General features: G+C 46.5%; 3 protein-coding genes across 3 annotated transcripts; 1 reads left to right on the forward strand and 2 right to left on the reverse strand.

Annotated features, from left to right (window-relative positions):
* Positions 1-1353: 1353 nt before the first annotated feature.
* LOC135815160 (uncharacterized) lies at positions 1354-7049 on the reverse strand. Its single transcript, XM_065328416.1, has 7 exons — positions 6736-7049; positions 6579-6646; positions 5076-5166; positions 4793-4874; positions 4494-4552; positions 3366-3479; positions 1354-2113 (listed from the first exon to the last, which is right to left on the reverse strand). The coding sequence occupies exons 1-7, from the start codon at positions 6758-6760 to the stop codon at positions 2025-2027; spliced, it is 528 nt and encodes a 175-aa protein (XP_065184488.1). The 5' UTR covers positions 6761-7049; the 3' UTR covers positions 1354-2024.
* Positions 7050-8188: 1139 nt separating this feature from the next.
* LOC135815161 (hormone-sensitive lipase-like) lies at positions 8189-11435 on the forward strand. The gene is made up of 2 exons (XM_065328417.1): positions 8189-9151; positions 9920-11435. The coding sequence occupies exons 1-2, from the start codon at positions 9038-9040 to the stop codon at positions 10178-10180; spliced, it is 375 nt and encodes a 124-aa protein (XP_065184489.1). The 5' UTR covers positions 8189-9037; the 3' UTR covers positions 10181-11435.
* A 542-nt stretch (positions 11436-11977) lies between these two features.
* LOC135815162 (putative phytanoyl-CoA dioxygenase) lies at positions 11978-16588 on the reverse strand. Its single transcript, XM_065328418.1, has 5 exons — positions 16375-16588; positions 14444-14539; positions 13762-13895; positions 13272-13356; positions 11978-12802 (listed from the first exon to the last, which is right to left on the reverse strand). Exons 3-5 carry the CDS (start codon positions 13863-13865, stop codon positions 12689-12691), a joined length of 303 nt encoding a protein of 100 aa, XP_065184490.1. The 5' UTR covers positions 13866-13895; positions 14444-14539; positions 16375-16588; the 3' UTR covers positions 11978-12688.
* Positions 16589-16733: the final 145 nt, after the last annotated feature.

Below are 16733 nucleotides of genomic sequence, written 5' to 3' on the forward strand. Positions count from 1 at the left end.
TAGGATTGTTTTTGGTTTCCCTTGGCACTATGATGTTTCAGTCTTACACACCAGATATGGCCTTGCTCCTATTGCACTGCGCTATCAGCTTAAACTGTATATTCTTGTCTTTCGGGCCATACGTGGCATGTGTAGCACTCTGCTCTCTGATTGCTTCTGCCTTCGTTCTGCCACAACACGCACAGCTGCCCATACACGTTCTCAGTCCATAGATTCACTTGCTCTGCCTAAAGCACGCACTCGTTATGGCTTATTCGCTTTGAGCTTTCTGGCTTCTGACCGCTGGAATTCTCTTCCAGCTGACATTCGCTCTTGCTCCTCGCTTTCACTATTCCGCAAATCTATACGTGACCACATAGGGTACCCTGTAAAAAGGCCTTAGGCCTGTGGGGATTGCCCTATTCAAAATTTAAATAATAATAATAATAATAAGGCTGATGACCACCACTATTTTTAGCCTGGTATCCACCACACAGCTGATTGAAGTGACTTTTTCTGGCCAGTGAATCTCTATTTTTCATTTTTCCATTTTTTCTTCCCGCATACACTGGCTAGCCGGCCGGCTGTTGGTAACCACCCAGGAGAATGAAAGAAAAGTCAGGAAGAGTTCGAGAAAGAGAAGAAAGACGTGTGCGACCATAATCGTCGGGAATTGAACCCGCAACCTCTCGATTGGAAATCGACTGCACATACCACTGCACCATATGGGACACACACACACACACACACACACACACACACACACACACACACACACACACACACACACACACACACTTGTACTTGTACTTGTTGCTCACTGCCAAAACTGGTCACGTGGGTCTCCCCGGGAGAGGGGAGAGAGACTCAAAAGGAATCTTGGAAAGATGACTCAACTGGCTATTGAACCGCCCAACGGCCGACACCCCCTGAAATCCCCAACACACACACACACACACACACACACACCTGAGTACCATAATTATTATCCCCAATAAATAAATGTACAGTACTTTAATGTTTTCAAAGGTGGCCAGCCCAGTACTACTAAAGGAGACTATATTATGTACTGGTATTGGAGACTGTACTATTATTGTTTCTGGCAAGATTGATCGCCTGCCATGCGTGTCGTACCACTCATAATAAGCCGAAAAGTATCAATATTATTGATACTTTTCGGCTGTAGATGCCTGTAAGAACATAGGGTGCCAAGCAGTGTAGAAAGGCACACAGATGATAAATGGGCAAGAAAACGAAGTCAGGTGGATTCACGTACATGTAGCCTGACAATACCCATCCATCACTTCATTCTGGCATTGGAGACGTGTCCTTTTATACTTTCCGGATCCACGCTCACTATTGGAGATATGCTAGTATTGGAGACATGTACGTTTACTAGGGAAAATACGGTATACAGGCATACAATGCTACAGTAATCATAGAAACGAGATTTCCTCTACGACACAATGTTATTTTCATGACTCTCTGCGCAAGGCCATGGGAGCAGAGCTAGTACTAATATAATCAGAAGCACTAATAAGCCCAAGCAGGCATGCTTCAATAATTTAGAGGAGGAGCCAAATGAAGCAAACAAAGCAGATTCTACTGGAAGTTACCAGTACACCGAGGGTACTCCGCTGATGCCTGCCATATAGTGCAGCATAATGGCAATGGGTGTCTCAGAGCCGCATAGCAAAGACGTTCAGAACAACAATTGAGAAGGTACCTGGCTTGGGAAGTGAGAAGACGTGTAATCTGCACCCAAAACCCAGGCAATGAAGTACTTATATTATACACACGTGCTGCCAACTTAAATTCTAACACTGGCGTATAAGCCCCAGACCAGATCTCAAGGGGCCAAAATTTTTGTGTGATTGCAGGCGAATAAGAAAGCAGATGCACCAAATGACTCACTGAGAGTAGGAATACAGGAGTTCAATAAAAAAAAACCAGAACTAGTATGCAGCGTTGTATTTGCCAACAAAATATCATCTCTGATACAGTGCTGTAGGCTCTCAAGTTGCACTGGTACCACCACAATGCAGTTAGCTCATGAAGCGGTTACTTATCACAAAAGAGGTGGCTGCAATTGCAAGCCCCAGCGTGCCCCCGACAAGTATCGCTCTTGGACCGGCTAGAAAAAGAGGAGAAATAGCACAAAACACAAGTTTCAACATGACAGATGCTTTTAATGATAGCTTGCATGCCGTCCTACCGGGAGGACCCAAGAAATCGCGCTGCAAAAGTGCTTTCGGTTGAGAAATTTCTTGAAACAATTGTTGAGATGAGATCTTTGTCAGGCAAAGTAATGGCGCAAAATGCGAGGCTATGTCCAGTGCATTGCATACGCGCAATTTTATCAATTGTCAAAATGGCCGCACATACTGTAAATATACAAATTTTCGGCAGCTATTTAATTTCGGCTATATTCGGCACCGACCCAAAACGCCTAAATTAAAACGCCGATGAAATTTTTCACATCTGTCGCACTATACCATGCCCTCTACCCCACGCCGAAAATAAATCGCCGCCGAAATGTCAAAAATCGTGAAGTGCCGAAATTTTGCAGCGCCGAAATTTTGTATATTTACAGTACTCCTCTCGGAGCGCTAGCAACTCTGTCCAAAGTGAATTTTGACCATGGCACATCAATCGTGGTGAGGTACTAATGTTTTTATTAGTCTGCCAAGGCAGTGGAATGCATAATTCCATACACCGTTTCCAAGGTTACCATGGACTGTTACCATGGAATTTTGTAGTATGCCTTGTGCGATCACGTCTAACATTTGTGGACTCCTTCATTAGCCCCTGAGCAAGAGCTTAGGATCAAGTTTTAGGTCAATGTTAAAACAGAGGCCATGCAGCATGTCTGTGTATGATGGTCCTACCGGTAGGTCCTACCGGTAGGACCGAGGTCTATGCAAGCTATCATTAAAAAACATTTCTACCTTCAGTGAAGACCAGTGGTGGCATCAAAAGGGTCTAGGGTTTTCTGAGAACTTTTCTCATACCGGTAAATAGATGTGTGCACAAGTCGCTCCACATGGAAGAAAGTTCAAGAAGCTGTACTGGTATCCACTGTCGACTTGGTACATTGCACTTGCTTGCAATGGACGAGCATGCATAACACGTGTGCAGGTTCAGCTGACTGTATCGAGAGTGTGTCTACTCATTGCCAGACACTTAATTGTGATAATTGCAGAGCCTACCCCTCAACGTGTGCTTACTGGTAGCAGGTTCAGCAGAAAACACGCTCTTTTAGAATTTAGAGTCAGTGGTGACCTGGCATTAGAAAAACTGAGTTGGTCGTACAATAAACATCGGCCATAGAAATTGAATTCTAACTTTTGAACAAAACCTTTTCGTTTCTAGTGTTTTAAACCCACCGGTGCTTCGGAATGCTATCCCTGCTAGCGCCCCACTGCCAATCTGGTTGTAGGCGTCATCTGTGCTGCCCCTTGCCTTGATAATGGATGAGTCGATCAGCCTATAGAGCAATACTGCAACATTCAACACCAGAGAACATGCACATTCATAGCACTAGCACCTTCTATAAAAGGGCCGAAAAGAACATTCGAATTATTCAAAAGACGCAGGGCGGGAGTAGAATATTCTTCATTTTAAAACAAGTTCAGAATACATGTATAGAGAAACCCGCCATTTTGAACCAATCAAAAACTGCTTCTGCCGATCCTGCTACATAATGTTTCTCTTGCACATCCATAGCTGTGTGACCTGCAAAGGCGGTGTGATGTCTTCTAACACGGGCCAACAGTGTCAAAACCTCAATTCCATGGGGCTCGAATCCGTAATCTCTTGCTTTGGAAGCACTGGACCTTTTATCACAAGACCCCAACAGTGACATCAACTGGGTGAGGGACCATTAAAATCGATGGTTCAGTAGCCATGTAAAACAAGAAGGTGTTTGACACACTAATTCGAGCACACCACGGACGCAGTCAGCACATGCCAGTCCATCAGCACCAGCTCATCAACCCACTTCCACCAGGTGCTCCAGATTACATCAGGAGATCCTTCCCATTCGCCCTCATCGGTGAATGGAACTGCCTACCCCTGCTCTCTTCCGACAAGAATTATCGTTGAAGAGTCTGCCTGCTTTCAAGGCAGCTGCCTGGAAGCACCTTCGCCAGAAGGACTGGCTGTGGGCCACAGACGGCAACTAAGATCAACTAAGAACCACAACACCGTACAAACGTCTTACACCTTAATTTGACTTTCTACTTTATGCTGCTATTTTAGTACTACATTCCTCCCCCTCTCAACCAACCCCCACCCCTTCCTGGTGCGCGCATCCAGTGCTGATTACGAGACCTCTGGTCGGACTAGCTGGACTCGCCTCACCTGCACCTTGCTTTTGCATGTCCTACCCTTTTGTCTGTTTGTCCTAGTCTTCTGTCCCACTTTACTGTTATCCCACATCATCAGTAAGATCGTGTGCTTTAAAACTATACAAAAAAACAACAACAACAAAAAACAGTATGACAATAACGTACCGGCAACTCCAATGTTATTTGCCACGAGTGGACCTCTTCTGCCAATACCGTTGAGTACGCTGAACACCATTTTTTTAATCAAAACAACAATGCCGCACAGAAGTACAGGACACAGCACACCTAATAACAGCAAACTCAAACCAGGGAATGTAGCCCATCGCCACCACCACCACCACTACCTGTCAGGAAGGCTTTGCAAGCCCCGGAGGCAGTCTAGTTGTAGACAAGCTCGCACAATTGTAGTCGACTGAACCCATTCTCATATACAGTGTAGCTCTAATGTTACATGCACGCCTTACCTGTTAGCACGTAACTTTGCTGTCATTTCCCCTGATCGATGGATGCCTTCAACTATACCCCAAGTTGAGCCAACACATAGGCCTGGATAACAGTATGAAAAGAAATAATTTCATACGAACAAAAGAAAATAATGTAGAAAGCTGCAAGTTGATGCACTCCAGGCATTGTCTAACCAACACTTTAGAGATCCCATATCGGATAGTAGGCGGATACGAATTTCAATGCACAAATACACACAATACAGTGATATCACAAGCCAATCAGTGGCAATCACCAGCCTACCCGATAGATAGCTTGAACCTGTAGCCCATAGAAGTTTTTCTGAGTGGCCTCGCTTGCCATCTGATCCAAAGGGCAAGATATACTCTGACTCCTGTACAGATAGATAGATAGATGTATGTATGGATCAGGGAATTTTCTAGAACCGCCCCAACCGGTTTTCGACCGGTTGAAATTGTTGGCGACCGGTTGAAAAGTTACAAATCAGTTTCAACCGCCCGTACTTTTCTGTGGGTGAATGGAGCTGCTTATATCTTTGCTACACTCCAGCACCAAGAAATCTGTTAAATTGCTGTCGAGTGCCATATTTGGGTTGTATTTTGAAAAAAATTTCCGGGGGAACCCCCGGACCCCCCCCCCACTCTTCATTGGACCGTAACCGGTTGGAAATTCGTCCTAGAATATACCCTGTCCAGGATGGATGGATGGATAGATAGATGGACAGACAGACAGATATGCCATGACCGCGTTGCGGGTTTGTGGCAACTGGATCAGTATACAGGTAGACAAACAATATCGTCGCCAAGTATTAGTTTAATAGCTAGTTCACATAGAACAACAGGTTTCTAATGCCACTTGAACAGTGTACAGTATATTGAAACATCGCAATGCCAGAACAAAAGATCAAGCATGAAGAGTCAGAAACCCAGAAAGCATCAGAGAGTGAACTCTGGGAATCGAGAGTGAATCGTGCGAGCCGAGAGTCGAGTGAGGATGAAGGCTAGCAAAACAGCTCTTTATATGCGCTACCTTACGAGATCAAATTACGTATCAAACAGCGGCAAGAATGCGAAAGTATTATTGCTATAGTTCAAACCAGGTGCAATCAGCCAAACTAGAATATAGTAGAACGATCAATACGGGGAGCCCGCTCACCCAAATGTGAACATCAATCATCTCCAAATGCCGGCATGGTCTTGGTCCGGTAGCTGGGATGCATTGCAGCAGGCGGGAAGCGTTGCTATGTCGTTCTGGTAGCTTCACCCAATACGGGCTCTTCCCCCCCCCCCCCCAAACCCATGTCATGTAGATGCTGACGGCAGAGTCGCTTTCCCACAAAAAGGTACGGAGTCCACAGCACGCAAAGCACTGCAGACCCTTTACGTCGTACGACGTGAGAAGAGGCGTCACTCTTGCTCAACTAGCAAGGGTATTAGCCCCCCCCCCCCCTCCCACACACACAGAATTTGGGCGCATGTACTCGTACAGATCTGGCCAGAGAAATCCAACCTTATGGATAGTAGCACCGCGTTTGAGTGCACAGAACAGTGTGCGTAAAACTAGGGCTGTGTATCGCCCCGCGCATAGTACTTTATTCATGAGGAAGGATTTTTCTGGCCAGTATCGTAGCAGGACTGACTGCATGCATACTTTTCACTGATTGCTCCAACTCAGTAGCTACTGGCCACCGCACCAACACACCAAGGACAGTAGCCAACACGGCGGCAATGGCAGACTACCATGCACTTAGTCATTAGTTGGAACAATAAGATCCAGCGAACTGACCTCTTTCAAAACGGATGGGTCAATGCGATACGGAGATAGGCTGCCAGCAATGTTGGCGTATGGATTCACTATGGTACACATAGGCAAGAGCAAAACGAAAATTAATGGTGGCTCTCGGCTGCACTGGTCACCAGCCATCGCAGAATACAACACATACAGGTGGGGAAATCGGGCTCGGCCATCGCCACACTCTTCCAGGAGTTGATACGGCAAACAGTGCTAGTCCGGCTTGTTGCTGACTAAGCGGCTATCTCCACTCCAGCTTACAGCGTTCGTCAATGTTGTACTGCTGAAGAACGTAGGTCTACGCGGTGGTTGAAGGATTTTACAAACGTTGACTATGGCTGCGTGGCAAGAGCAGACAGTGCACGGCACGCGCTATTTTTATTCAAACCAGGCTTGGTCTCAGATCATACCTTTCCACTTTCACTACACCACTACTAGTTTCAGCTTACAAATACAATTCACAGAACTGGTATGCACAATCATGTCGGTCACAAAAACAATAATTATTATTTTTACTAGCACAGTTGTATCCATTTCCGTCGCTCCAGTTCCTCGATCGATCCTACTCCTAGCGCTAGCTAGCTTCGCTCACTATTAATTTTATGTAATGCGCTAGCGCCTACGAAGTACATGTACGAATACAGTACGCCAGGCGAAGGACTAAAGTAAAGGGACGCTGGTCTAGGAGTGCGGCAGTTTTTGCACCATGGCAACCAGGAGTGCGCGCACGCGACAGCCACCAGCGCAAAGCGTTGTACTTGTGTAGGCTGCGGAGATCCGGAGAGCAGGGAGAGCGACGACACTTCGCCGTGACCCAGGTGAGCGGCTGAGCGCATACATCTCGTAACTCAAAAGTCAAAGACAGTGCAGAAGCGAAAAAAGCACTGTCTTTGAATGAACAAGACGTTGGATTTATAGTTCCTGAAAGTCACTCTACTTGGATTGGTTGGAACTAGCTTCTTTGCTAACTGTAATGATTTTGTGGAGGAGCGGTTTGAATTCGTTACTTTTCACGACAGCCTGACGCCAGCCTGACTTCTGGCTTGCAGTAGAGCTCTCCTTCCGATCCTGTCAATGGTCTCAGATTTGAAAGAAAAATACTCGAACAGTGATATTATTATTCTATACATCGCTTGTGGAAGGAAAGGGCGAGTGCTGGCAATCACTCAGTCTTCGCAAGTAGAGAATGTCCCTGCTGATTACCAGCTGAGAGACAGCTATTCTGTGCTGTGAAACGAAGGGACGATTCTTGAAGTGGAAGAACAATCGTACTAGATGTGATGATCTACTTGTATGCAATGTCACCCACAGTGTGTACAAACCTGTAGGCTAAAGCCGGTGTTACACTGGGGTTTTCTGGATCTTCAAAGCACCAGAAGTAGTATGTGTACTATTGAAAGCGCCCATTCCGTCTTGGAGGTGTGCATCACATTGACATTGTGCATGCGGTCTTTTACTAGTACATGTGTTTGGTCAGGGTCTCATCTGTGTGTGTGTCTGTCTCTCTGTTTGCTTGTGTGTCGGTGTGTGTGTGCGCGTGCGCGCGCATATGTGCTTATGTGTCTTCATGTGTGAGCAGTGTGTACTTTGAATATGCAGTGCACAACTGTTTTGTGTGTGTATGCGCTTGCAATTGCCTTGCATGCGCTTTGAACATGTGTTCGTGTACGTGCTCCGCAGGACTTGTGATTTTGCCTGACCTTTGAAACCAATTGGACTGCCTGCCCTGGCAAGGGACTCTTATTGCCTAGCTTGTTGTTATGGCGGCATCAACAGTAGCACGTAACGCCACTCGACCTGTCGTTGCTTCACAGCGGCTGCTTTCTCGCTCCCGCTGTATCAGTTCGGCGTATTGCCCAGCTGCACCGTGTGGTGAAACAGCATACCGGTGCTCCCTGCTCAGTAGCTGTTGTCAGTACCAGGAACTTGGTGAGTGTAGCGGACACAGGTCGTGGCGAGTACACTGTGTCGCTGGTGACACACCATCACTGGCAATGCCCCGCGTCACGCAGTGCAGCGCGTCACTATTCCGCTCCACCGCGTGTCACAACCGCAGCGTTGCAAGGGCTGCTAGCGCAAGTGCAGCGTCTCCAGCAGGAACAGCGCAGCAATGGTGGCGGAGCACTGAGCCCGGAGCAGAGGTCCCGATTGGCTTCCGCTTGTCATATGCTGTGCGCTGCGATCGGGTCGTTGCTCAGCACCATCCCTTACTTGCTGCAGCAATGTTCCCGTTACAATGCTTACCCGGGTGTAGCCAGCAACGGACTGCGATCTAGTGTATCCATATTCTCCACGTGTACATTGGCGCTTGATGACATCATCAAGTCACTGCTTACGTCATCGAATACTAAGAGAGATTTCGCACAGGCTGTGTCAGCACTTGAAGAACATTCAGAGCTGCTCAGGGATCACGCGCAGCTTTTTAAAGTCATCTACGCTGTCGTGCAAGTGGCATGGACAAGACTGGCGACCTGATCGTTGATCATACTCAGTTTCCGGACGACTTTCTGGACACTGCTGAGAGTATGGAGCGGAGAAGCTTCTATGGACGGTGCCTCGGCCTTCATGTAAGTCACTGTGAGAAGTAAGGTGGCATTTGTATGTGTGCTCTGCGACCGTAGAGTACAATAGCTGTCCGTGGTCTTTTGGATACTCCTACTCGATCCCCCTTTGGTGCGTCCATGGAGCTATAAAGCCGAGACCTCTGGTCGGCTGAGCCCCACCACCACATGCACACTCCATTATTCACCCCAGTGTCTGGAGATAATGTGGATTTTGTAGAGAAAAAAAAGAAGAAAAAAACATCCGAGTTTCAAAACAAACAAACAAAGGTGTTAGCATGCCATGTGCGGTTGACGTTGACGATTTGTTCTGTACCATGCTCAACACTCTCTTTTTGCTGCAGAGTGCCAGCTCTGAGCCTTCTAAGGCAGTCATCATTCACTTCCATGGTGGAGGGTTTCTGGCGCAAACGTCACAGTCACATGTGCTAGGTCATTGGAAACAAATGGGTGTGCTTTGCTGCCACCATGCTCCATCCATTTCTCCGCTGCCGTAGCCAATAAAACAAGATACTGTACCATGTGTGTAACACGGATGTGCACCAGGTTTTCATTTGGCCCCATATACAATAGTACAGTACTGCTCCATGACATCCAGTCGCGTCACTCAAGTACGTGCCGGGCGTTGCACAGCCCTAGACCTGCGAACACTGGGCTGCGAAATGGTGCAAGGCGCAAACTTGACTCACGTGACCGGATTTCATTGAGCATCACTGTACATAATATTAGTATACCCTATGCATGTGTCTTCCTTGCGGTGTATTGTTCATGCAGAGCTATCTAAGCCACTGGGCCAACCAGCTCAACGTTCCCGTGGTGTCCGTTGACTACATGACGGCCCCCGAGCACCCGTACCCACGTGCCGTCAACGACTGTTTCTACGCGTACGCCTGGGTGCTGAGGAACGCCACCAGCCTGGGCACCACTGCCGAGAAAGTCATCCTGGCCGGCGACTCGGCCGGAGGTAACTTTGTCTTCGGAGTGGCATTCCTCGCTGCGTCATGCCACCATCCTGAATGTGCTGGACCCTGCTAGGAATGGGAAGGTGGGTTACTAGCACCCCTTCCACAGAGAGTAGTGTGCAGTATGAGCTGATAGAACTTCCATGACAGCGACCTCCATTGGAGAAGGACCCCTGCTGTCTAGTGGAAGAGTTGCCTGAGGCTCAGCCGTACTTCTTATCGGTATCTTTGAGTACAAGAACATTTCAAAATGCTACATTATTGTGCTCCTTTGTGGGTGTTCAAGTAAGAAAGCTATGTTTCTTTGCCGATAGATTTCTTCGTGCTATGGGTCATCTCTTACTCTGTGTGTGTGTGTGTGTGTGTGTGTGTGTGTGTGTGTGTGTGTGCCAGCTAGTTCAGTTGGTGGGTACACTTATGCCTGTGTTGGGTATGTTGCCAACGGGCTCGGCTGCTTGAAGGTGTAATGTTGTACTTGCCACCTTTGTTGGTTCCAGGGTTCATATACTTTCTATTTGAAGTATACATACCTGTTAACCATGGACTGCTTCTGGCTAGATTAACTCTTGTGTAATCGATGGTGCTAGTGATGTCTAAATCAGATCCAGCCTGATTTAGCCACCCGCACTAGTAGCAAGTATTACCTCCACTGGGGGCAGGGGTAACTGCAGTTGGATCCCAGGACGGATACCCTGATGCCGTCAATCCTTTTTCTGCACCTTGTCCACACCCACTTACTGAGGTGTGGTGAGCCCATAAGTGGGATCATTTTCAAGTCCACCCAGCGTTTTGGGGATTTCAGGGGTGTCGGCCGTTGGGCGGTTCAATAACCAATTGAGTCATCTTTCCAAGATTCCTTTAGAGTCTCTCTCCCCTCTCCCGGGGAGACCCACGTGACCAGTTTTGGCAGTGAGCAACAAGTACAAGTACAGGTGTGTGTGTGTGTGTGTGCGTGTGTGTGTGCGTGTGTGTGCATCTCTCTCTCTCTCTCTCTCTCTCTCTCTCTCTCTCTCTCTCTCTCTCTCACACACACACACACACACACACTCTCTCTCTCTCTCACACTCTCTCTCTCCATCCGTTCTGTTGTACCTTTCAGCCAAGTTCATTTGACCCCCTCTTGGATGATTCCATCGTCATGGCGCGTCGTCTGCACGCACTCGGCAAGGATGTGACACTACACCCATTCGACGGAATATCCCATGGCTTCCTCAACTTCCACGCAGTCAGCCGCTTGGCGCAGCAAGCCACCGACGTGTGCATTGAGTTGATGGACGCAGCAATCAAGCAACACGACCAAGATGTTTAGTCGTGATACAAGTAGTCCCTATTGCAGTATGAGATGTCACCACTCATGCGTTCTCAGTGCAGCACCGGACATTTGCCCATTGGCACTCATTTTACGAGTATTGAACTATTTAAAAAAATACTTAAGCAAGGTCCATAATTAGTTTTATTCCCGTAGCTATGCAGAAGACGTTACTTCAGTAACGTCTGGCGCTAGCCAGGGTCCACACAGCTTTAATTTAGTGTTTGTGTGTTTGTGTCACGCCTGGCGCTATCCCGTATCTGTCCCGTACCGTACCATCAAACACAGCTGGCCGCAATATTCAAATAGGGCTTTCAACCGCAAGATCATAACGTGAAGCAACTTGGAAGAATGAGTATGAATGCGAAGTGTATGGGGGAATGCATGTAGGGCAATAGTGCGGGTTCGAATCCCAGGTAATGCCCGAAAAAAATAGGAGAATTGAAAAATTTATAACATCCAAAATTTTTTTTGCCGTCATCAAGGCGGTAGACGGTGTCGTATTACCCTCGACCGTACCTATCCCGACCGTACCGTACAATCAAAAACGGCTGGCCACAATGCATATTCCAATAGGGCTTTCAAATACAAGATCATAACGTGAAGCAACTTGGAAGAATTAGTATGTATGCGAAGTGTATCGGGGGATGCATGCAGGGCGATAGTGCGGGTTCGAATCCCAGGTTTAATATGTCTAAAAACAAAAAGTAGAAACTTATAAGAATTTATGACATCCCTATGCTTTTTTTTGTCTCGGTCATCAAGGCAAAAAAGCATAGCGTAGGGCCCTGAGCTTCCAAGCTCTCTCGTTACCAAGCATCAAGTTGAAGTGGTTTGGACATGTTGCAAGGCATCAGGATAGCTACTCCCACTATTTCTTGGATGGAATAGTGCCTGGTTCTTGGCTGCATGTAGTCTAGCCTATTTTGCACTAGCGTGACCCATGCTACCGGCATACCGACAGCTCCTAAACAAAAAATAATGCGGTGCCCACGTTATTGTTGATATAAATATGACTGTGGCTAGTAGGGTAGTGATCAACACAGTAAAGAAATATACACCAGTTCTATGTGCGATAGTGCAGATCTGATACTTGCTGGATATAACATTGGAGGTTAGCGTCAATATGCACTTGGAACACTAGGGACAGTCCAGCCGTCCTAGATGACTACATTATCATACTCCCATCAGAGGGTGTACACGATTTAAGCATACACACATAAAACGAGGCACTCAACTGTGAATGTACAAAGAGCCATGCGAACACGTAGTCTATGTCTTTTTCTTAGCCTTGGCGCGGGGCACCTTCGTGTGCGCGGATGCCCATGCCTTGAGGGCAAACAGCTTCTTGCCCAGGTCAGTCAAGTCGACACCAGCTAGTTCAACCTACAAGTACACCGTGTAAACACAGAGATAACACTGTGTTACATGTGTGTATCAAGACTCGCTGACTGAAGACTCACGAATCATGCATGCTCATATCACACGTGCGCATGCGAGACAGGAGACAGTTTGGGGAATGTCATCACACAGGAAAACAATACTAGCACATCGTTACACCACTGGCACTATGATAGGCATGTGACGTCACCCGGATGATGTGGATACATGAATGCAAGGGAATCCGGCATGTGAATACAAGAACACAGACAACAGCACAATAAGCACACAGCTACAGGAAACAACGCGAGGGGCAGTACCCAGAGCACACACAGGGAAGCGAACAATCACATGATCCGCTAGGCAGCAGCAGGACAACAAAACAGCCTAAGGACTACGAGATCTCGTATACTTAGCAGCAGGACAGACACATCCATTACTGGTCACATCAGCCGGCGGAGCACCCGCAACATACCTTGTCCTTGATAAGCTGTCCACGATTCTTAGCTCGTTCTGAGCGGAGGTTGATGGATGGGAACATCTTTACAAATTGAACATACCTGCAGAGGACATTGTAGGTCCACAAGAACTTGTCATAACACGAACCCACACATAGCCTAGAGGGATGATCCTTTCCCACCAACGACTACTATTCAAGACTTCAAGTACCATAGTACAATACATGTCAGTAGCCTATAGCGATAAGCAGCCCATAATTAAGTTCTCCGTATTCCAGGAGGGTCTAGATGCTGCTAGATATCCGGAGAGCATCATCTACTCATGTACCGTAGACCAGAGCTTTATCATAGATATCAGTCTGGTTGGTGAGAACTGAGTAGGCGGGAAAGCACCTAGTACAAACCACTGCATCAAACTTTAAAACAAATACGGACACACACACACGAGCGCACACTCATACACACAGGCACACGAATACTCATATACGTAGCAGTGTTCTGACGTACCTTGCTCGCGTGCTGTTGTTGGGCCGACTGCCGTGCGCCACACGCTGGTCCCAGATGAGTAAGCTGCCAGCATGCATGGGTACTCTCTGGGGCTGTTTGTACATGGGATCATGGCCATGCACAGGTATAAAGTTCTACAAAGAGAACACAGAGATCACAGGTAACAACCAACCATTTGAATGGTAAAGTAGTCGTTGTTGATGAAATCCAGCCAAATAAAACATCAGTACCCCGCAGCAGTACACAGACAACTGTCCCTGTGGGCAACAACTGTATGGTCCTGACCCTAGTTGAGCATGATAAGGCTGGATTTTGCTGGACATGACAGTCGTTTTAAAAAGCAGCACAGTCCCGGAGAAGGTTGCAGGAGAAAACAAGTAGCTGTAGAGAGAGTTTGTTTTTTGCAGATTTAGATTTATATTGCTCCAGGAATGGTCAAGGGTGAACAAGGGTCTTGTCAACTGCACAAAGGTGTTGTTTGTTGCTCGGACCGCGGTCACGTTCTCAGTACTGAATATCACACCAGCCTTGTCGCGCTATACATTGTGCCGTGGTGGTCACAGGTGAACGCGTTGGAGTGTCGCTTCTCAACAGAGCCTACAAAACAAAGTCATGGCGCGTGTGCCGTTATCACCGTTTGCATGAAGCCTCAGATGTCGCGGAGTGATTCTTAGTTTCTTACCTTGACTTTGGCTCAGCTCCCCGGCAAGTTTTCCTGTTTCTGTAGTTACGTCATGACCAGTATGGCACTCAGCTGTGGGGTAGCTAAACGATGAACCTAGTAGGGTGCAGAAAAAAAACACATATACATCATACATTAAAAATCCGGTTTGCATCAGCTGTGGATTTTTCAACTCCCATCCTCCCAGTCCCTGCAGAGAAACTTTGGTATAATTAGTCTGATGTGATATTGAGTCGCGTGATATTGCAAGATAACACACAAAATGTCACACAAAATGTCACACATTGAGTGCCAGATTAGATAACATTCATATCACTTATGTTACATGGACAAATGTGGGCACAAGTTATGCGATTGAGTCTACCAACTAAGCCAGATTTTGAAGAGTCAGACGTGCACAATCCAGCACAAAACTGACAAGGAGCACGGAGACATTCCACGGCATGAAAGTGCCTTGTGCCCACATTTTTCCATGTTACAATTTTTTCTTGGCTCACCGTCTGAGTTCCAATCTCTTATGTGTTGAGTTATAGTATTCTTGAATTGTGTTCAGTTTATCATCATTATAATAAGGTCGAGCATTGAAACGATTGTTTTCAGAATCAGAATATTCATTGAAATGCTGATAAGTAGTTGATACGTGTGGATAACACAAGTGGTTATTTGTAGAGGTTATTCTTCTGGCAACTTTTTATTTCGCCATTTGTTTGGATAATGAACCTACCGTTCGCACAGACTGAGCTCACACAACTTCTCAGCTTCAAGGGCAGTCGTAACTGACTTCTTTAGTTTCTCCAGCTGGGTGTTGTGTCCTCCACCTTGTTTCATGCTGTCAAACTAACAACATGTGTGAACTATAACAAGGTTTATCTAATACTAGTATTGTACTAGTATTGGGTTTGTACAGTCTATATCCAGCCCACTGATAATGGTGCAGAGCCACTCCGTTTTATGTGTCTATCAGCACTGCTTGTTGTACTGTTGTGCATTATCATACTACTACGCATTCGTTCCTCATGTTGTATTCACGTCTGATGCGCTTAGTCGCGTACACTGCTTTCATTCCTCATGTTGTATTCACGTCTGGATGCGCGTAGTCGCGTACACTGCTTTCACTTCTCATGTTGTATTCACGTCTGATGCGCGTAGTCGCGTACACTGCTTTCGCGCAATCTTTTGATTTGAATGTTTTTTGAATCTCCGCTTCTGCTTCGAGAGAAGCAGAACTTTCCTTTGTACTGCAAGATGATTTCGATCAGAGTCAGAGTAAAACATTATAATACAGTCTTCTAAAACAACGAGTCGTGTGCTATCCGGAGGCATGTTCGAGTAAGAACAGGGTTATATAATAGTACTTGTCTGTATCAGAGGGTCCCGGGCATCATACAGGCGTAGGAATAGGGCCTTTGTAAATAGCTGCCGTTCTTTGCCAGTACGGTAATGTTTCTGTGGGCTCTTTTACCTAGGGTTTTTGTCTCTTTTTTGTGTTCCAATTGATTTTTACTTTTTATTTTTGTGTTTAATACTAACATTCATGCATTTTTATGACTTGAGGCTGCACGCGTGCTAGAGTGTACGTGAAGTGTGTGGGTACAGTGAGGGCTGCGTCCCACCCGCCTGTGTGGATTCACAGGAAGTGTGAGTTACGAAGTCTGAAGAAAATGTTGAACGGTCTCTGCTGGGATGACGACTACACCATAGCTCAGTGGTTAGAGCATCGCTAGCTACAAGCGAGGGTCCCTGGTTCGAGTCCTGGTGGTGACAGTCAATTTTTTGTTCAGACTTTTCCCGTTTGTCTCTTTCCCTCAAACTAGTGAAGATTCATGCATTTAAATTGATTTTTGTACTTCAAAGTAGTTTACTGAATTTGAATTTGTTTGATGATATGTGCAATTCATTTTTCCCGCACAAGAGGCTTTACTAGTACTTACCTGCGGAGGTATTGGTTGTGAGAGTTACCACCTCACCCTCGCAGTTTGGCGCTGCATCCCCTCTGAGATGAACGGCTGCTGAAAATGTTATTGCGTCTGCGTTGTTGTGACTGCTTTTGCTACGCTGCCTGCTCTTCTTGACATTGCTGCTGCTACGAGTACGAGTTCGTACTGCAGTCTTCTGTCTTGGCAATTACTGCACTAATAAAATTAATATTGAAGTAATAATATTCACTGGTACAGTGGTAGAATTATTAGAAGTTGAAAAAGACATCATGATATTGATAATACTAGTAATCATCGAAAGAAGTGAACATGAACCGCTTCGAACACACGTTCGGCAAATATTTTTCCCTTGG

This window comes from Sycon ciliatum, chromosome 4, assembly GCF_964019385.1.
Source record: "Sycon ciliatum chromosome 4, ocSycCili1.1, whole genome shotgun sequence".
Lineage (NCBI taxonomy): Eukaryota > Metazoa > Porifera > Calcarea > Leucosolenida > Sycettidae > Sycon > Sycon ciliatum.